Source organism: Barbus barbus (genome assembly GCF_936440315.1).
Source record: "Barbus barbus genome assembly, chromosome: 44".
NCBI lineage: Eukaryota > Metazoa > Chordata > Actinopteri > Cypriniformes > Cyprinidae > Barbus > Barbus barbus.
The window spans coordinates 18,148,182-18,166,359 of record NC_136722.1 but is presented as its reverse complement, the minus strand read 5'-3'; the positions used below and the strand labels follow the sequence as shown (position 1 = coordinate 18,166,359).

Genomic DNA, 18,178 nt, shown 5'->3' with positions numbered 1-18,178 from the left:
TGACCCACGGGTGTGGTTTCTGAGTACTACAGCCGGTGATCATGAGATATGACAGGTCCATTGATTACAGCAGAGCTGTCAGATGATAATGCTGATGCTATACAGGAGGTGACGCCTAATCTATACATCATATCTGCGGTACATTACATTGATAAAAGTGTTGCCAAGCTACAAGACTTGCTAAACTGCCTTTTCCCCTGTAGCGACATCAACCTTCCTCCTCATTTTATTGATCACAGGGGGCTGTACGAGATGAGTAACCACTTTTGCATGTTGGCCACATGAGCAAGTTCGGAGAAAACTGTCTTTGGGTGTCACTGGTGGTGTCCTGTGCTCTCATTGTGGTTCATGTGCATCATCATGCTTTGGATCCTCTTTGCATTGCACATGAAACCATTAGGCCCCTAGTTTTATATCTGAGAACCTTTTTTTCTGGTCAATCCTTAGAGTGGTTTTTACAATTTTTTTAAAAGTAAAATAGTGATATGACCAAGCATGTGCGTTGGGCTTGAGGAAAGAGGAAATGGAGCTTGTGGTCTATGTGTAATTGTAATTTTTTTTTCTCGAGGGACAGGAAGTTGAGTTCAAGTGAGGATGAGCAATAGATCCTAAGATACACTGTGTTTGTTTCATTTAGAATAGTTTATTATGAAGTAATGTACAAAATATGGATGAGGATGTAGTCATTCAGTGCACTGACTGTACAGAGCTGAAAAGCTCGTGTGGTTTTGTTAGCGGTTTTAGATTTGTGTTTGTACCCAAGTGTTTGTTGATATGCATTTGTGAGCCACTTTCAATAAGACAGGAATGTCTGCCAGTTTAATGAAAGTCCTGTGACCAGACACACACCCAGTCTCTCTGTCTTCAGTTTAACATGATAAACAGATGCTGTTGTGCATCACGAGTAAACCGGAATAGTCATTTAAAGGAATAGTTCACCCAAAAATGAAAATTTGCTGAGTATTTACTCACCCTTTGGCCTTCCAATCCACTTGCTCACCAAAGGATCCTCTGCAGTGAATGGGTGCCGTCAGAATGAGAGTCCAAACAGCTGATAAAAACAACAACACAAGTAATCCACATGACTATAGTGTGGTTTACTGTGATGTTTTTCAGCTGTTTGGACTCTCATTCTGACGGCACCCATTCACTGCAGAGAATCAATTGGTGAGCAAGTGATGTAATTCTACAACTCTCTAAATCTGTTTATTAATCCCCAAAAGGAGAAGTTTAGTTTGACGCAACAGCAGACAGATACCGAGCAGCATAACAGTGTTTATTAGGGATGACAGAATTACAATTAGCAGAACTGGTGTTAAATTAAATCACAAGCAGTGTTTAATCAAATCACAGTGAGTTTAACATTATTAAAGTCACTTGCTTGTAGGCAAAAGAGGAAATGAAAAATGCAATACATGTCAGTCACAACTAGAGGGTGCTTGTTCCACAGATTTACTCTTGATCATGTCTGCTCTGCAGTGTTTTGTTTAGAATAATACATTATGCAAATCTCATTAGGGAACCAGTGGAATGCAGTGATGATCCAAACAACATGGAGATGCTCGTTTGAAAAGTTTAGCTGTAGTCATAAACAGAGTAGTAATGGTTCTGTGTGGATTCAGTGCTTGTTTGCGGATGTGCTCAGCAGTGTCATATATATCTGCTCTCTGAGCATTAGCTGGTAACATGCCTTCATTGTGCATTGATGTTCAATTCAAAAATAAATAAATAAGGGGAGAAATTCCTGGCAGTGGTTAGCCCTCCTCTGTAATTCTTTATATAAGCCCATAGAAAAACAGTAGGCAGAATGCGTTCTATTGGACATGCAGTTAACATATCACCAGCACACAGTGGCTGGATAAAACCGATCAACATAGATGGCTCCATCTAATATTGTTTAAGGGTGGGAATGACTACAGAACATAGCTTGTTTTACATTCTAAATTGAAGATTAATTTCTGATCTGTGCATGATGCATACAGTAAATGATTTACAGGTTTGCTGCAGCATTTGAATTAATGTTTGATTTTAAACAAATTTACTCAAATTAGTCACTAGAATTGTTTAATGATGGAATTTGCATGCAGATCAAGGGAATTGATCAATTACATTATATTTTTTATTTTAACAAAATTATTTTATTAAAGGAATAGTTCACCTCAAAAATGAAAATTGTCATCGTTTACTCACCCTCATGTCGTTCCAAACCTGTAAAAAGTTTCCAATTTTTGTTGAACACAAAAGAAGATATTTTAAAGAATTTTGAAGAACCAACATTTTTTGGTCCCCATTGACTTACATAGTAGGGAAAGAAATACTATGGAAGTCAATGGGGGACCATCAACTGATTGATTACCAGCATTGAGTAAATTAAGACAAGTTTCATTTTGGAGTTGAACTTTTCCTTTAATAATTAAAAAAAAATTATTTTAATGACATTAATTGTGAAATTAACACATTAAACTCATAGCAATGTACATTACCATTCAAACATTTGGACAGTAAGATTTTATTTGTTATTTGTTTTAATTTAATAATTTTTTTGCATATATCAGAAATACAATAAAAAGTTACATTCTAAAATATTTTTACAAATTACAATTTTTTTTAATGTTTTAAAATGTCATTTATTTCTGTGATGAGAAAATGTATTACTGCAACAGCAAAATTTGAACAATTTCAGTATGCTGATTTCATATTCAAGTAGCATTTCTTATTATTATCAATGCTGAAACAGTTCTTCTGCTTAATGTTTTTATGGAAACTGGAATACTTAATTTTTTCAAGATTTTTTAATGAATAGAAAGGGAAAAAAGCACTTATTTGAAATAGAAATCATGTAATATAAAATCTTTTGATAGTGTATTTATATTATTTAAGTTTAATACTTATTATTTTTATTTTTTTTGCAATGTAGGCATCACAAATCACAAAAAGCATGTAAATACAATAATACGGTACTAGTACAGTAATAGTATTATTATTAGTAGTAGTAGTGGTATTGTTATTGGTCAGGACCAAAAAATAATTTTATGACATTTTATACAAATAACAATGTGTACCTAAAATGTGGCTTGAAAAAGGAAAAGACCCTTTATTTAGGGGTTGTTGATGACTAAATATAACACTTGGTTAGGGATGTAAGTAAGGGTTGTGTTGTCTCATCCAATGTAATATGAGTTGTTCAATGGCTACTGCCTGTGTTTGTGTAAAGAAACATCACAGTTATGTCCTTTATCACATTTAACCATCTGTAGTGGCCGTTTTTGTTACTTTCTACAGTATCTCAGGTTTCCATCACCGCTGAAAGAGCCACAAGTGTTCCATTTCAAACTCTCTTTATGTGTGACTATGTGGCGTGTGGGTGTGTATGGACTGTCATGTCATCTGCAATGCAGTCCTACCAGGAGATGAACATTTAATAACAGCTTTCTCCCAGAGAACAACAAGCACTGTGGGCTCAAACGCTGCTTTGCTGCTTTGTTGCTTTGTTTTAAATGATATAGGAGTCCAGAAGCTGGTGTGCATCCAGACTGATGGCTGAACAAATGAAGGCTGTGATGAATGTGATGTTTGTGTGTAGACTCAATCTACTTGGCGATACGAGATGGAGATAAGTGTTATATAAGATGTTGGCCCTGAATCATCTGGCAAATATTAACTTAAATGGCACTTTTGAGCATGAAATGTCAGCCTCCAAGAGGAGAGCTAAAAAAGCACACAAAACATATGGCATAAGAAGCAGGTTGGTGCATCTCTTGTAAGTCTAGTAAGGCTCCTCCTCCTCTTGGCATGTGACTACTGTTTCAGCCCCCATTATTCTTGGATATATACTCCGACACACACTGCTGTTTGCCTGTGAGCGCTGTATCGTTGTGTTTGGCTGTATTACACGCTTCTGCTTAGTTTGACTTTTCTGGAGAGAAGAAGCTGAGGATAACCGAAATGATGGGGGCATCTCTGCCTGTGCACGGGCAGGTTAGTGAACATTCTTAAACGTCAAATTTATTGTCATACCAACTCTGCATATTTTTTAAATGGACATTTAATCCTCTTTTTAAATAGTTGAAATGAAATTTTCAGATCTCTCTGCTGTCTTTTAAAAGAGAGAGATAGATGCGTTTCAAGCAGGCAGAAATAAGGAAGGAACTCTTCTGTTCTGGGTGACTTGTGATATTTACAACATGTGTGACTGCTAGTAAAAAAATTTGTGCACACTGAGCCATCAGAAAGATCTGTGTTTGCGCAGAGGGTGTGATTTTCGAGATGTTTGTGCACATGTATGTGAGAGAGCGTGAGTCACCGTGGAATGTCACTGTAATATATGCAGACATTATATCTATTAAAAAATATTTTTAATTGAATTGAAATTAAAACGTCTCTCTTTATAGAGAGCAGCGTATTCCTCCTACAGTGTGTGCTGTCCACCTACCTAATTTGTGTCTGGTGGCTCATGCTTCACACCAACACTTGCAATATACATGGAAAACATTGGCTTGGATTTGCATTTGGTTCGAATGTGGCTTTCTGGAGCTTTTTTTTCAGTGCAGAACATGGTTCGTGTTTGACCTAATATCAAAATAAGGTTCCACGCACCAGCGATGTTTGGGGAAAATGGCTTCATGTAAGATACAATGGCAGCAAAATGTTTGGACACTTGACTCAATATTTTTAAATGTGATAAGTAAGCATGTTATAAAAGACTGTTTGAAAAGACTCAGTCACTTGCCAGTTAAACAGATACCTTTCAACGAGCACTATTGGCTGTGCATTAATTACAGGGATAGTCCCATTGGAGCAACCTGCGGAACAATGCATGGGTCAGTAACTCGCAAGTTCCTGGATTGTCTTTAACTATTGAGCATGCAGTCTTTTTTTTATTTTTTTATTAAAAGCCAGATTATAAATGATTAATGTGCAACCTGCCACTTTAAAAGCAGAAAAAGCAGGGGGGGGAAAGTAAAAACAACATAATCTAGTTTGGCAAAGCATTTAATTTTTTACAAGAGAATGTGAGTGTTTATGGCCCTAAATGGTTCCAGTTCATTTCTAGGTGGTTCCTGACAAAATGTTGTTGCTGAGGTGGTTGTCTAGAGATTATTTGGTTGTTAAATCTATGAAATTATGGTCCCTAAATATGTTTTGGATTAGTGTTGGGTGATATGCTCCATATTAGTATCATTCTTTCGTCAGCCTGTGAGATTGCGATACACGATATTATCATTATTTAATTATTTATTTAGTTTCATAGCTGGGAAGTGAACCATCTCCAGGGTAAGGCTTAAAGCAGCCAAACGTTAGTTTAATCTATTAACAACACATTATATATTTTTAGTCAAGTAGCATAAGGATGTCATGTCATAAAATATTTTAATATGACTGAATTTGTACTTCATGATAACAATTTAATAGAAACATTGTAAGTTACTAATTATAGTGCTTACATTTCCTTGGTTTTTCAAACAGCATCTACAGAAAACATGCAAAGAACATTATCAAAGTGCATCATTACTGACTTTGGCGCACTACCGTTATAATCAGTGAAGCTATCTGTACTGTATGATGAATAAATCTCTTATACTTACATCGCACATACAGCTGCACTCGGTTGTTTATCATGAGAGTGATAGAGTGTATTTCAGTCAGCAAGAGCATGCACTGAACAAGAAAAAATCTGAACGCGTGTGATTGGTTATAACGCACTTACTGTAAAAAAAACATGTAAAAAGAAATACTATGGAATAAATAAGCCCTAATATTAATTAGATGATAATACTAGCCTGATAATAATAATAATAATCATCATCATATCGTCAAAAGCATCAGCCACAGGCGATATCTCTGACTAATACACGATACTCTTCTCTATGGTACAACCCTATTTCGGATGCCTTATCTATTTGTTTTTAGCATTCGATTTATTGTCTCACAGGTAGAAAATCATAACCCTGCTTGCTTAGAGAATGAATAGAACAGCCTTCCAAATCAAGCCACATGATTTAGTTATCGAGCACGTGCATGATTTTCAACAAACTCCTGAGTATTGTGCAATCATTCTTTCCCAAAACATTTTAAACACCTTTGAAATGGACACAGGCCACTGAATGTGTGATGCACCTTCTGGATTAGATCAACTAGATAAGCAGTCTTCAGTGTGCTTCATTTTGACACTTGAAGCAGCATGAGGTTGGGCGTTGAGAGCTTGAGGGTGTTTGTATTGTAGTGGTGGTGGGCATCTGCCTTTGAAGTTGCTCTGCGGTCGAGTTTGAGCCGATCTATCACCGTCTGTCTTCACACGTACAGGTGCATCAGTGAAAAAACACAGGCGGTTTCCACTACTGTTGAAATGTGTGTTTGCGCTCCTCATCTTATCAGAAATGAACTGTTTCCACATTCTGATGGAGGTGAAAGTTTCTCAGCGAAAGTGAGTGGCAGTATGAGAAGTGTGAATTAGTGTTTTGGTGACTATTGAAACTGTCATTTGTTCCTCAAATGCGAGAAATGTATATTTGTGCACTGGAACTCGAGGTTATTTGACTGTCTGATTTACATAAAACGAGGAATATTTGAATAAAGTCTTTGACCTTCACACATCCGCGTGTCTGTGGCTTACCGTTGTAAGAGGACAAAGTTATTATGTTACCTTGGCAAACATGCTTTTTTTAACTCTTGTTTATGGCTGTTTATAGTAGTTTCCATTCATCACTGTAATATGAGCCATTGAGCCTCCATTTACCAAACTGAGCTTTTCTTTTTGCATAACAGGATGTGAATTGGTGGATGAGAGCCAATTCAGTGATAATGCTGCAAGATCTCTCAAACAGCTGAAAACCTCTGATCTGTCTCTTCAAAGCCTCCTTGAAACACATTTAGTCCACAGATGCAGATACACTTTTGTTTTTCAGAATTTGAGATTTAGTATGAGTGCGCAATATCAACCAATATTACGGATCATATTGATCGATCTATACTCTATAGGTTGATATTTGATATTTAATTGTGCATGCTCATTTCCCCTTTTCTTACAATTAGATTATCTTCGCTGTCATCTAATGCTTAGTTTTAAAAAAAGGCAATTAAAAAGACATTAATAATTTAATGTCACATTAATAAATGTAACCTTTAGCAAATCTCTAAATATACTTTTTATAATGTGATGCCTATTGAAGTATTTAAAAGTTTTTAGTGTTTTATTTTTTATTTATTTAGACAAAATAGCATAGAATTTTTATATCAACCATTTATTGGCCATAGCATGAAAATAATTATAAAAATTATTATGCTTTGGCATGAGTCTCAGCTTCATTTAAAGCACGGCAATAGCAAGTCCTATCCCAAGAAGCATATCAGTTTTCCAAAAATAATGTCTAAAAGAGAAATATCGCATGTTGACTAGAGATTGCTAGTGTCAGACTGATTCTTTTATACCTCGATACCTTAGCCCAGGTTGATGTGATGATGCAGTATTATGTTCTTTAAAATGAGCTTCTCTTCAACAGCCTTTGCATCAGAGTGAGAATCATCTTAGAGGAAGTAAGGGCAGATCTATTTTCATCCTGCTTTTGTGGTTACGAAAATCCACTATTTCTTAATCACACTTTAGGTAAGCTAACAGCTCATTCAGCAGAGAAGTGTCTGAACTATTACTGAAGATGTGATGATTATAATGGGCTTTGATGGCTCCAGGTCACATCCAAAAGGGACTACGGATGAAAATTTGCCAGTGTTGGCTAAATCTTGTGCATTTTACATATTGTTTGTGTTATTAATGTGCATTGTCCCTGATTAAATAAGTGAAATCCATGGAAACAAGAGTTGTGCTTCAACAGGACATCACTCTGAGAGGGTCTAACAAGCCTGATTCCATCATACACGAGCGAAACACTCACCTGGACGCCACAGACCCGCTCACATGACACATACACAGCATGCCAAGTGTTAAAGGAATCATAATGTTGTTCAATATGAGGTCTAGATTAAACAATAGTCTTAAGTTATCATTGCGAATTAATCATCCTCCTTATTTTATTCAGTTCTGCCACTGATAGGAAGAGTGAATGATTTTAATTTAGTGCTGACACATTCTTTCATTTTACAGAGATGTGACGTGCCATTTCCTAGTAAGACAAATGTAGCATCTCCACCAGAGTTTCCCGATGAATTTCTTATAAATAAAACATGATATGAGGATATGAAAATGGAAGATATGCTCAATATGAAATTGCCATGATTACAATATACACTACTTTTGAAAAGTGTGGGGTCAGTGAGATAAAAAAAAGTATTTTATGCTCCTAAAGGCTGCATTTATTTGATCAGAAATGCAGTAAAACAGTAATGTTATAAAAAAAATATTATAATTTATATATTTTTAAAATGTAATTTATTTCTGTGATGGAAAAGCTGAATTTTTTTACTCCAATCTTCAGTGTCAAATGGGCCTTCTGAAATCATTCTAAAATGCTGATTTGGTGCTTTAGAAACATTTCTTATTATCAATGTCGAAAACAATTGTTTAATATTGTTTAATAGTTTTGTGGAAACTATGCTACTTTTTTTCAGGATTTTTGGATGAATAGAAAAAAACATTCATTATAAATAGATATTTCATAATATGTCCTTGCTGAATGAAAGTATTAATTTCTTTAAAAAAAAAATCTGACTGACCCCAGACTTTTGAATGATGGTGTACTATGACACCGTTATGGACAATTAAAAAAAAAAAATTTTTTCAGTGATTTTAAATAGGCACTAAGTTATCTTCAAACTAAAACACTCATTCTTGTCTCTTTCATTGGACTGTGCAAAGAAATGTGCACAGGCCAAAGGTGAGGTTTGTTTTTACATTAATGAATGTTGCTGTGGGACATGCAGCTTATCTGGACAAATGGGGGATTTTTGTTTTGTATGTGATGTCTTTATGCATCTCAAACCTTTTGTGAGCTGTTAGAAGGAAAGAGGAACCGGATGGAGGTTGCAGACTGCCATGTGTTGTCCTCAGTTTAGTCATGGTCAGCAGAGTCTCCTGTTTAGGTCTGAATGAGTTACTCTAATCCTCATTTCACCTCCTCCAAAAACAAGCCACACCACACATGCTCACACACACATTTGTTTGACATTCCCTATTGTGGAGACAATATTCAAACAATCATATCTCATACCATTCCATGAATGTTTGAAGGATTTATGTCTTTTTCTAAAAAGCAAACCGTTTTAATACTTCCTCATTTCTCCTGTTAAACAAAGTGTTGTGTGTCTTAAAGGAGTGCCCTGGCCGGCTGACCGATTGTTAGCCATGCTGCGACAGCAAGAACCCACGGTCAGCACCCTGCATCTGGTGGCCAATGATATGACCGATATCATGGAGAACTTGGACACACGAGAACTCGACATTGGCGATGGAGAAGAGGAGTTTGATGGCCAGGACCCCAATAGTGCAGGTAAAAGAAACAAAGGCGTAAAATCACTAAATAATCTTTATAAATTAATCTATGTTAATATAAAACTACAGAAGAAAGACAAAAAAGAAGATGGAAGTTTGCTGAATTTTTAATTTTTAGTTTTTTATTAATGCTCAAAAACAGTATACAAAGACTAATACAACCATCAACAAATAAAAATGATAGGCAATGACAAATAAAATAAAAGGAAAATAAATAAATAAAAGAAAAGGGGTGTTTTAATACATTAGGCTACAAACTGAAAAAAAACAACAATTTGAGACTTACGTGTCATTAAAGATAAGAAAAGACAAACAAAGTTTTTAAAGCTTTTTTACATGCCTTACAGACATTAAAGATATATCTATATAGAGTGAAATGTCAAATGAACCAATTAAAATGGAAAACAAATTCTTTATGTAATCCGTATGAAACATGCAGACATCACTACTGCGGAGATGACGAGTCAGTGTCGTCGACTTCATCTCTTAAACCGAGAACAAAGAAAACACTGGTTTATCAAATTATTCAAATATTAATGCATTCTCCTTAGTGCTTTTCCCGACACATTCATAATCATTACTTCTGCCGGGGTACTGTGGCAAGCTTTATGCATGTGGCTATGTAGGCAATTAAAGGCTCATTTTAATGATTTAAATGGTTTATTAATAAACGTGCGATTAGTTGACTAATTCTTCAAATGAATGACTTCTAGTCGACCAGAAAAATCCTTAGCCGAGGGCAGCCCTAAATAAATAAATATATATAAATATGTAATAATAATAATAATAATAATATATAAATATAAATTTCTTGAGCAAGAAATCAGTATATTTGAATGATTTCTGAAGGATCTTGTGACGCTAAAGAAATTTCAACTTTGCATCACAGGAATAAATTACATTTTAATATACTGTATATTCAAATAATAGGTTTTTTTTTTTTTGAATAATAATTTACAACATTACTGTTTTCATTGTATTTTTGATTAAAACTCATAAACAGAGCCCTTATGAGCATAAGAGACAGCTTTTAAAAACAAAAAAAGTCTTACCAAGCCCAAACTTATATAACTGTCAGAAATTAATTTGTAATATTTTTTTTCCACAGAAAACCGCATGCCCTTCTCAGCAGTATATAAAACGATAGGCTTTAAAGAGACCGAGGCTCGTGTATTTCTTACTGCGCTTCCCATCACCGCCAAAATCCTGGAGGTGGAACGCTTTACTTCTGCACAGGATCGCTTCAACATCACCTCCCAGAGAAGCGTCTCTAAGGTGAGATCTCCCACTCCCGTTCCCCTTCATGAAGTGTTAGTATGTGGGCTGAGGAGGAATATTTGTTGCCCGGGAGATTTAGAGGTTGCCAAGGCAATTTACATGTTGCCCTGGAGATTTGGACACTATATAAGAAAATACTTAGCACATGCAAAATAGTTTTTCAGAAGATTAATGACAAAAGGCCCTGTTAATTAATCTAATGAAGACTCATCCCTCGTATTTGGAAATAGTTTATTAAATGTTTGAATAGTTTAAATATTTAGGAAATAGTTAGTTATGTCCCCTCCATCATGTCGTTCCAAACCCAACTGCTGTTAATTTTAATTTAATTTAATTTTATACTTTACTTTTACTTTACTTTAACCATGGTGACCACCTGTCAAGGTCCAAAAAGACACAATAAAAGCACCATCAGTTTAACGTGTGTTGTTCAGAAAACAGCATACAGTTTTGAACGACATGAGGGTGAGTAAATCATAAAAGATTTTATTTTATTTATCACTTTTTCTATTGGCTGTTCATGTATCCAGGCGCTTCCTGCAGTGTTTAAGATAGAGATGAGACATGGAAACTTCACCTGGTTGATAAAAAGGAAGGAGAAACATTTTATGGAGCTTCACAGGGAACTACGCACCTACAAGACCTTCCTCAGAATTCCACTGCCATCCCGCAGGTGACTAATATTAATTTAAATGATGTAAATTTATATTATATTATTATAATATTACATTATATTCTAATTTATTTTACATGTACGCTACAAGATTTTTTATTATTTTTGGTAACACTTTATTTTAAGGTGTCCTTGTTACACATTTTACATGTACTTACTTTTATATTAACAATAAATTATGCATAATAACATGCAAGTAACTCTAAGACAATCCCTAATCCTAACTCTAACCATATAGTAAGTACATAGTTAATTAATATTACTCGGCACTTAAATATATAACTAAACTGTAACAAGGACACCTTAAAATAAAGTGTAACCTTATTTTTTAATTTATTTTTCAGTCTCTTATGCTCACTAAGGCTGAGCTCACTAACACTTTTATTTGATAAAAAATACAGTAATAAAAAACCGTGATATTGTAAAACATTATTACGATTTAAAATAAATATTTTAATATTTTTTAAACTAATTGATTCCTGTGACGGCAAAGCTGAATTTTTAGCAGCAATTACTCCAGTCTTCAGTCTTACACGATCCTTCAGAAATCCTTCTAATAAGCTGATTTTGTGTTTGCTGTCTTGTGGCAATCTTAAGATCTCTTCCTCTGTCTTTGCCATCTTTTTTTTTTTTTTTTGGTCAATAGTCACGCGGAGCGGAGGCACACTATAAACAGGAACCTTGAACGGAACATGCCAAGTCTACCCCGGGGAGGAGGCGAAGAACTGGCCAGAGAAGAGCAAGTGTCCAGTCGAAAAGTCAGTTTCCTGTTTCACTGATACACTGCTGACAACGTCATATGATTGGTGTCTGACTAGTGTGATTTCCTTTACAGAGACAACTTGAAGACTACTTGAATAAGCTGCTAAAAATGCAAATGTATAGAAACTTCCATGCAACAGTATGTGTATATTTGGATTATGTACAATATTTCAGTCCGTATGTTGTTTCTTGAATTACATGCATTAACAACCTGTTCTGTTTTGTGCCATAGATGGAATTCATTGAAGTGAGTCAGCTGTCCTTCATTCATGATTTGGGACCAAAAGGCTTGTAAGAGCTCTTCATTTATTGGTTAATAAACATTTATAGATATATAATTGCATTTTGTGACCCTGTTTCCTTCCCAGGGAGGGCATGGTTCTCAAAAGGTCAGGGGGTCACCGTATTCCTGGACTGAACTGCTGTGGCCACAGCAAAATGTGCTACCGCTGGTCTAAACGGTCAGTTTGGTGTCATTCATATTCAAACTATACAAAACAATCACCATGCAACTTACCCTGCTTTAAAATACAGCAAGATGATTTTCTAGTAAAGGCACTTTTTTTCTTACTTTTTGTGGGATGTCGTGGCCTAATGGTTAGAGAGTCGGACTCGTAATCCAAAGGTTGCGGGTTCGAATCTCGGGCCGGCAGGGATTGTAGGTGGGGGGAGTGAATGTTCAGCGCTCTCTGAGGTGCCACGACTGAGGTGCCCTTGAGCAAAGCACCGAACCCCCAACTGCTCCCATAAATGCATAAATGGCTGCCCACTGCTCCGGGTGTGTGTTCACGGTGTGTGTGTGTTCACTGCTGTGTGTGTGCACGTTGGATGGGTTAAATGCAGAGCACGAATTCCGAGTATGGGTCACCATACTTGGCCGTATGTCACTTCACTTCACTTCACTTCACTTTACAGGTGGATGGTGGTGAAGGACTCTTTCCTAGTTCTCATGAAGCCAGATTCAGGTGCCATCTCATTCGTCCTGCTAGTGGATAAGGCGTTCGGCATCAAAATGGACACTAAAGACACTGAGACAAAGCATGGTGTCCGCATAGACAGTCTGTCCAGGTGTGTGAACACACATGGTCATTGAGGCAGAATGTTGACAATTTACTTATAAAGTGAAAGAGCTTTTTGCTTTTTAAAGGGCTCTGGTGCTGAAGTTCACGAGTTACCGTCACGCCCGCTGGTGGGGGCAGGCCGTCGATGAATTTGTGCGCAAGTATGGCAGCAATTTCTTTAAGGAGCACCGCTTTGGATCCTTCGCCAATGATCAGAAGAATATCCCATCTAAATGGTAAATATTGCTTTTTACATGCATCCAGTCACTAAAAAGTTCATACCATAGATGCTTTGGGGTGGGTACTTTTGACTTGGGCCAATAAGCAACCACCTAGCAATACCCTTGCAACATCCCTCTAAACCTTTTACACGGCCAGGAACCACTCACATTTTCTTCAGAAAATTTAAATACTAGCTAGCATTTAGCTTTATATGTTTAAATTAATATATAAATATATATTTATATATATGTATTATATATTATCATTTAATTAATGAAAAAAATTATTTGAAGCCCACTAAAGTTAACTTTTAGCTTATTAAGCTTAAATGATTAAAAGTTTTAGCTAAGTTTTTTTATATTAAATTTAGTTTTATATATAATATTACTATAATAATAATATTTATATAATAATAGGATCATTTGGGTTTACAAAGCACACTAAAGCTAACTAATAGCTTATTAAAATAAATGATTAAACCTTCATTATTAGACTTCATTACTAAATAATAATATATATTACCCTTTTTTTCAACTAATAATATATATATATTAGTTCCGTCCATATAAGCTGCGAATGCGCCGCATACCCAGGCCGTCTGAGAGAATGAGTTCACGGGCTAATTAATGTAAACATGATTATAAGTTGATCCCTTGTCATTTGAGATGTGACTTACAGCTGAATAAAGTGTTGGTAATAAGTATGTAAAATTATTTATTTGACAAACAACGGTAATTTTCTGTAAATCTATGTCAGTTACAGAAGCTTCCGGGTAAGCGGATTCTCCGCAGCTTTTTCGCCTCCTCTCTGTTGCTATAACTCGTCTGGATTGTAGCGCGTTCTCAGTGTTCTGCTGGTAGATGGCTGATTTCATGCATGGGGTAAGCTGTCCTCGAAGCGCTCGCACAAGCGGAAAAATGCGCTGTTGCTGCCAGATCTCGATTGCCGAAAATTACATTGTGTTTAATGCAAAACTAATTTGACTAAATCATATGAAAAAACATCATAACTGTATATTTTCATGCTTTCTCAAGTAAAGCAAATTTTGAAAGTCTACTGAAAACATATCTGGTCATAGACGATGTTGAAGACGTTATTGTCAACAAGTGGTAAATAAAAAAAATAAAAAAAGGTTTATAAAAATGTATATAAAATTTTAAATAATAACAAACATCGGGAAAAAATAAGAAACAATAGCCTACTTTTGTTTTCCGTATACTTGTGTCGCTTACAGTTAAAGTCCTTCTCTGATTTTATTGTTGTTTGTAACGTTACTTGTCAATATTATTATTATTATTATTAATAATAATATATATATTTTTATTATTATTATTTTAGTATTTTTATTGTCTGTTATTGGAGTAGTGTCACCCGGGTGGGAGTTTTAACTCCTATTCACTGGGAATAAAAAATAAATTAATAAAAAATTAGCCTAAATAAAATAATAATATTAATAATAATAGAATCATTCAGTCTATGCAGAGTCATATTGAGCGGGGGAGTAATCCCCCATCTCCCCACCCTCTGAATATTCCGTATCATAGCGAAACTACGTGTAAACGTTATTTGGCGGTTTTTACTTGGGAAAAGCAGCTGTTTTCTAGCATTCGAATAACTATGGATAAACCTGAAACTATAGACGAAGGATTGGAGATTAATTTAATTTACAAATAAGATAGGAATGTCCATACTTCGACACCTGCCACAGCGTTTTCCTCTTTGAGTGTGTTTTAAAAACGATGTGTGTGTGTGTGTGTGTGTGGGGGGGGTTGTGCTTAATCTTAACACTCAGCATACCCGGTTAAAAAGTCACTTCTCTTTTTTTATATATATACAGTGACCTCCATAAGTATTTGGAACAGTAAGGCCAATTCCTTTATTTTTGCTGTAGACTGAAAACATTTGGGTTTGACATCAAAAGATGAATATGAGATCAGAGATTAACATTTCATCTTTTATTTACAGGTTATTTTCATCTGGATCTGATACACAACTTAGAAGATAGCACCTTTTGTTTGAACCCACGCATTTTTCATGTTACCAAAAGTATTGGGACATGTGACTGACAGGTGTGTTTTGTTGCCCTGGTGTGTCCTATTAATGGATTATTCAAACAATAAATAGCACTGAATGTCTGCGCTCAGTTTCAGATCCGTGCAGACTGCATTTATAGTTAGTTAGACGTGTAACCAACATGAAACCAGAGAGGTGTCTATGGGTGAAAAACGAGCAATTGTGAAGCTGAGAGAAGATGAAAAATCAATCAAACCATTGCACAAACTCTGGAAATAGCAAGTACAACCATCTGGAATCTCCTGAGGAAGAAAGAAACCACTGGTGTACTAAGTAACACACCTCAAACGGGTAGATCAAGGAAAACATCTGCAGTTGATGACAGAAACATTGTGACAGCTGTAAAGAAAGACCCTAAAACAACTGTTAGTGACATCAGCAACAACCTCCAGAGGGCAGGAGTGAAGGTACCACAATCTACTGTTAGCAGAAGACTTCATGAACAAAAGTACAGAGGCTACACCAGAAGATGCAAACCACTCATTAGCAAGAAGAATAGCAGACAAGCCAAAACAATTCTGGGACAAGGTTTTATGGACTGATTTTATGGACCAAAGTGATGGAAAGGCTAAAGTTTGGAGAAAGAAACTTTAGCCAATAATGCTAAATTATTGTATATTTTATAATATTATTGTACTTTATAATAATAATATTATAAAGTACTTTTATTGTACTTTTATTATAAAGCTAAATTATTGTACTGTATTGTAATAATAATAATAATAAAAAATATATTATTATTAATAATAATAATATTGAAAAGTAACGTTGCAAACAACAATAAAATCAGAGAAGGACTTTAACTGTAAGCGACAAGTATACGGAAAACAAAAGGAGAAAGCTTGTATGTTTAGGCTCATGATCCCAAACATACAAGCTCATCTGAAACACAGTGCACACAGGTGTACATTATAGTACACATTACACAAGTAATGTAATGGCTTGGGCTTTCATCGCTTCTTCTGGGACAGGCTCATTAATCTTCATTAATGATGTAACACATGATGGCAGCAGCAAAATTAACTCAAAAGTCTACAGAAATATTTTGTCTGACAATTTACAGAAAGATGCAACCAAACTGATTGGGAGATCCTTCATCATGCAGCAAGATAATGACCCAAAATATAGTGCCAAAACAACAAAGAGTTCATCAGGGGCAAGAAGTGGAAGGTTTTAGACTGGCCAAGTCAATCTCCACACTTAAACCCTGTAGAGTATGCATTTTACATGCTAAAGAAGAGACTGAAGGGAGTAACCCCCCAAAACTGAAAGAGGCTGCGGTGAAAGCCTGCAAAAGCATCACAAAAGAAGAATGAAAAAGTTTGGTGATGTCAATGGGTCACAGGCTTGACGCAGTTATTGAAAGCAAAGGATTTGCAACTAAATATAAAGTCTTTTTCACTTTAACCTGTTAATTTGATCTGTTCCAATACTTTTGGTAACATTGGTTCAAACAAAAGAACATGGGTTCAAACAAAAGGTGCTATCTTCTAAGTTGTGTATCAGATCCAGATGAAAATACCTGTAAATAAAAGATGAAATGTTAACCTCTGATCTCATATTCATCTTTTGATGTCAAACCCAAATGTTTTCAGTCTACAGCAAAAATAAAGGAATTGACCTCACTGTTCCAATACTTTTGGAGGGCACTGTATATATATATATATATATATATATATATATATATATATATATATATATATATATATATATATATATATGGCGAGCAGTGACTGTTTTTATTTATTTATTGAAAATAGGATGATTAGAGTTTATTTTTATATTAAATTATAATTAAAATAATTATTATTTATTGAAAAAAATAGAATTTGTTTACTATTATATTATTATTATATTACTAATTACATTACATTAAATTACATTATTTTCTGAAAGAAATTTAACTTTTAGCTTCAGTGTTATATTTTATTATAATATAGTAGCTATTGCATTATGCTATATCATATAACTGATTATATTATTATTATTTTTTAATTATAATTTGAATTTACTAAGCAAATCAAAGCTACCTTTAGCTTTAGTTTTAAATTAAATTATATCAGCTAGTGTATTGTATTATATTATTGTACTGACTATATTATTATTTGTTTTCAGCTACAGTAATATGTTTCAAAACCATGCAGAGAAAATCAATAACGCATCTAGCAGAAGCAGGTCTCAAAAGGTTTCCCAGAACAGATAAACGTGAAAGCTTCAGCCGTCTGCCACTGTGTCTTCGGATGAAGCCTGTTTCGCAGGAGTAACTTGAGAGAAAGAGAGGGAAAGTGTAACCATAGACTCCATCCTCTTTTGACCCCGTGGAGGAGTGAGATAGTATCTAGGGCACAGCTTCACTGCTGGTCTGGCCAGATGATTTGTTGTTCATTGTTGCAGCATTAAGCCCTATTAGTGTACTTGTTCTCTGAATAATGAAAATTATGTAATTAAGTTAAACAGCAAGAGTGTGAGCTTCAGACTATCAGCCTTACCCATTGATTTGACTGGCTGGGTGTGTGTTTCAGGTATGTGAATGGGAAGCAGTACATGGAGGACGTGGCGAATGCTTTGGAGGAGGCAGAGGAGGAGATCTTTATCACCGACTGGTGGTATGTTGAGATAAAACCACTCCCGTACATTCAGCTTTCCTTTGGGAAATATTGATTTATT

At 35.2% G+C, this 18,178-nt stretch overlaps 1 protein-coding gene across 2 annotated transcripts in view; it reads left to right on the top strand.

The window, feature by feature from the left end:
• The window catches only part of LOC306862944 (phospholipase D1-like), a 33,155-nt gene that overhangs the window by 1,289 nt on the left and 13,688 nt on the right, over positions 1-18,178 (top strand). The window contains exons 1-11 of one of the 2 annotated variants that reach the window (XM_079406053.1): positions 3,855-3,978; positions 9,264-9,440; positions 10,551-10,717; positions 11,251-11,393; positions 12,040-12,151; positions 12,229-12,294; positions 12,388-12,446; positions 12,524-12,616; positions 13,071-13,223; positions 13,303-13,452; positions 18,034-18,117. In XM_079406053.1, coding sequence (XP_079262179.1) covers positions 9,296-9,440; positions 10,551-10,717; positions 11,251-11,393; positions 12,040-12,151; positions 12,229-12,294; positions 12,388-12,446; positions 12,524-12,616; positions 13,071-13,223; positions 13,303-13,452; positions 18,034-18,117 — 1,172 coding nt within the window. In that variant the 5' untranslated portion in view covers positions 3,855-3,978; positions 9,264-9,295. Of the gene's footprint in view, positions 1-3,854; positions 3,979-9,263; positions 9,441-10,550; positions 10,718-11,250; positions 11,394-12,039; positions 12,152-12,228; positions 12,295-12,387; positions 12,447-12,523; positions 12,617-13,070; positions 13,224-13,302; positions 13,453-18,033; positions 18,118-18,178 lie in introns of those variants that run through there. The other variant, XM_079406054.1, reaches the window with a different exon arrangement.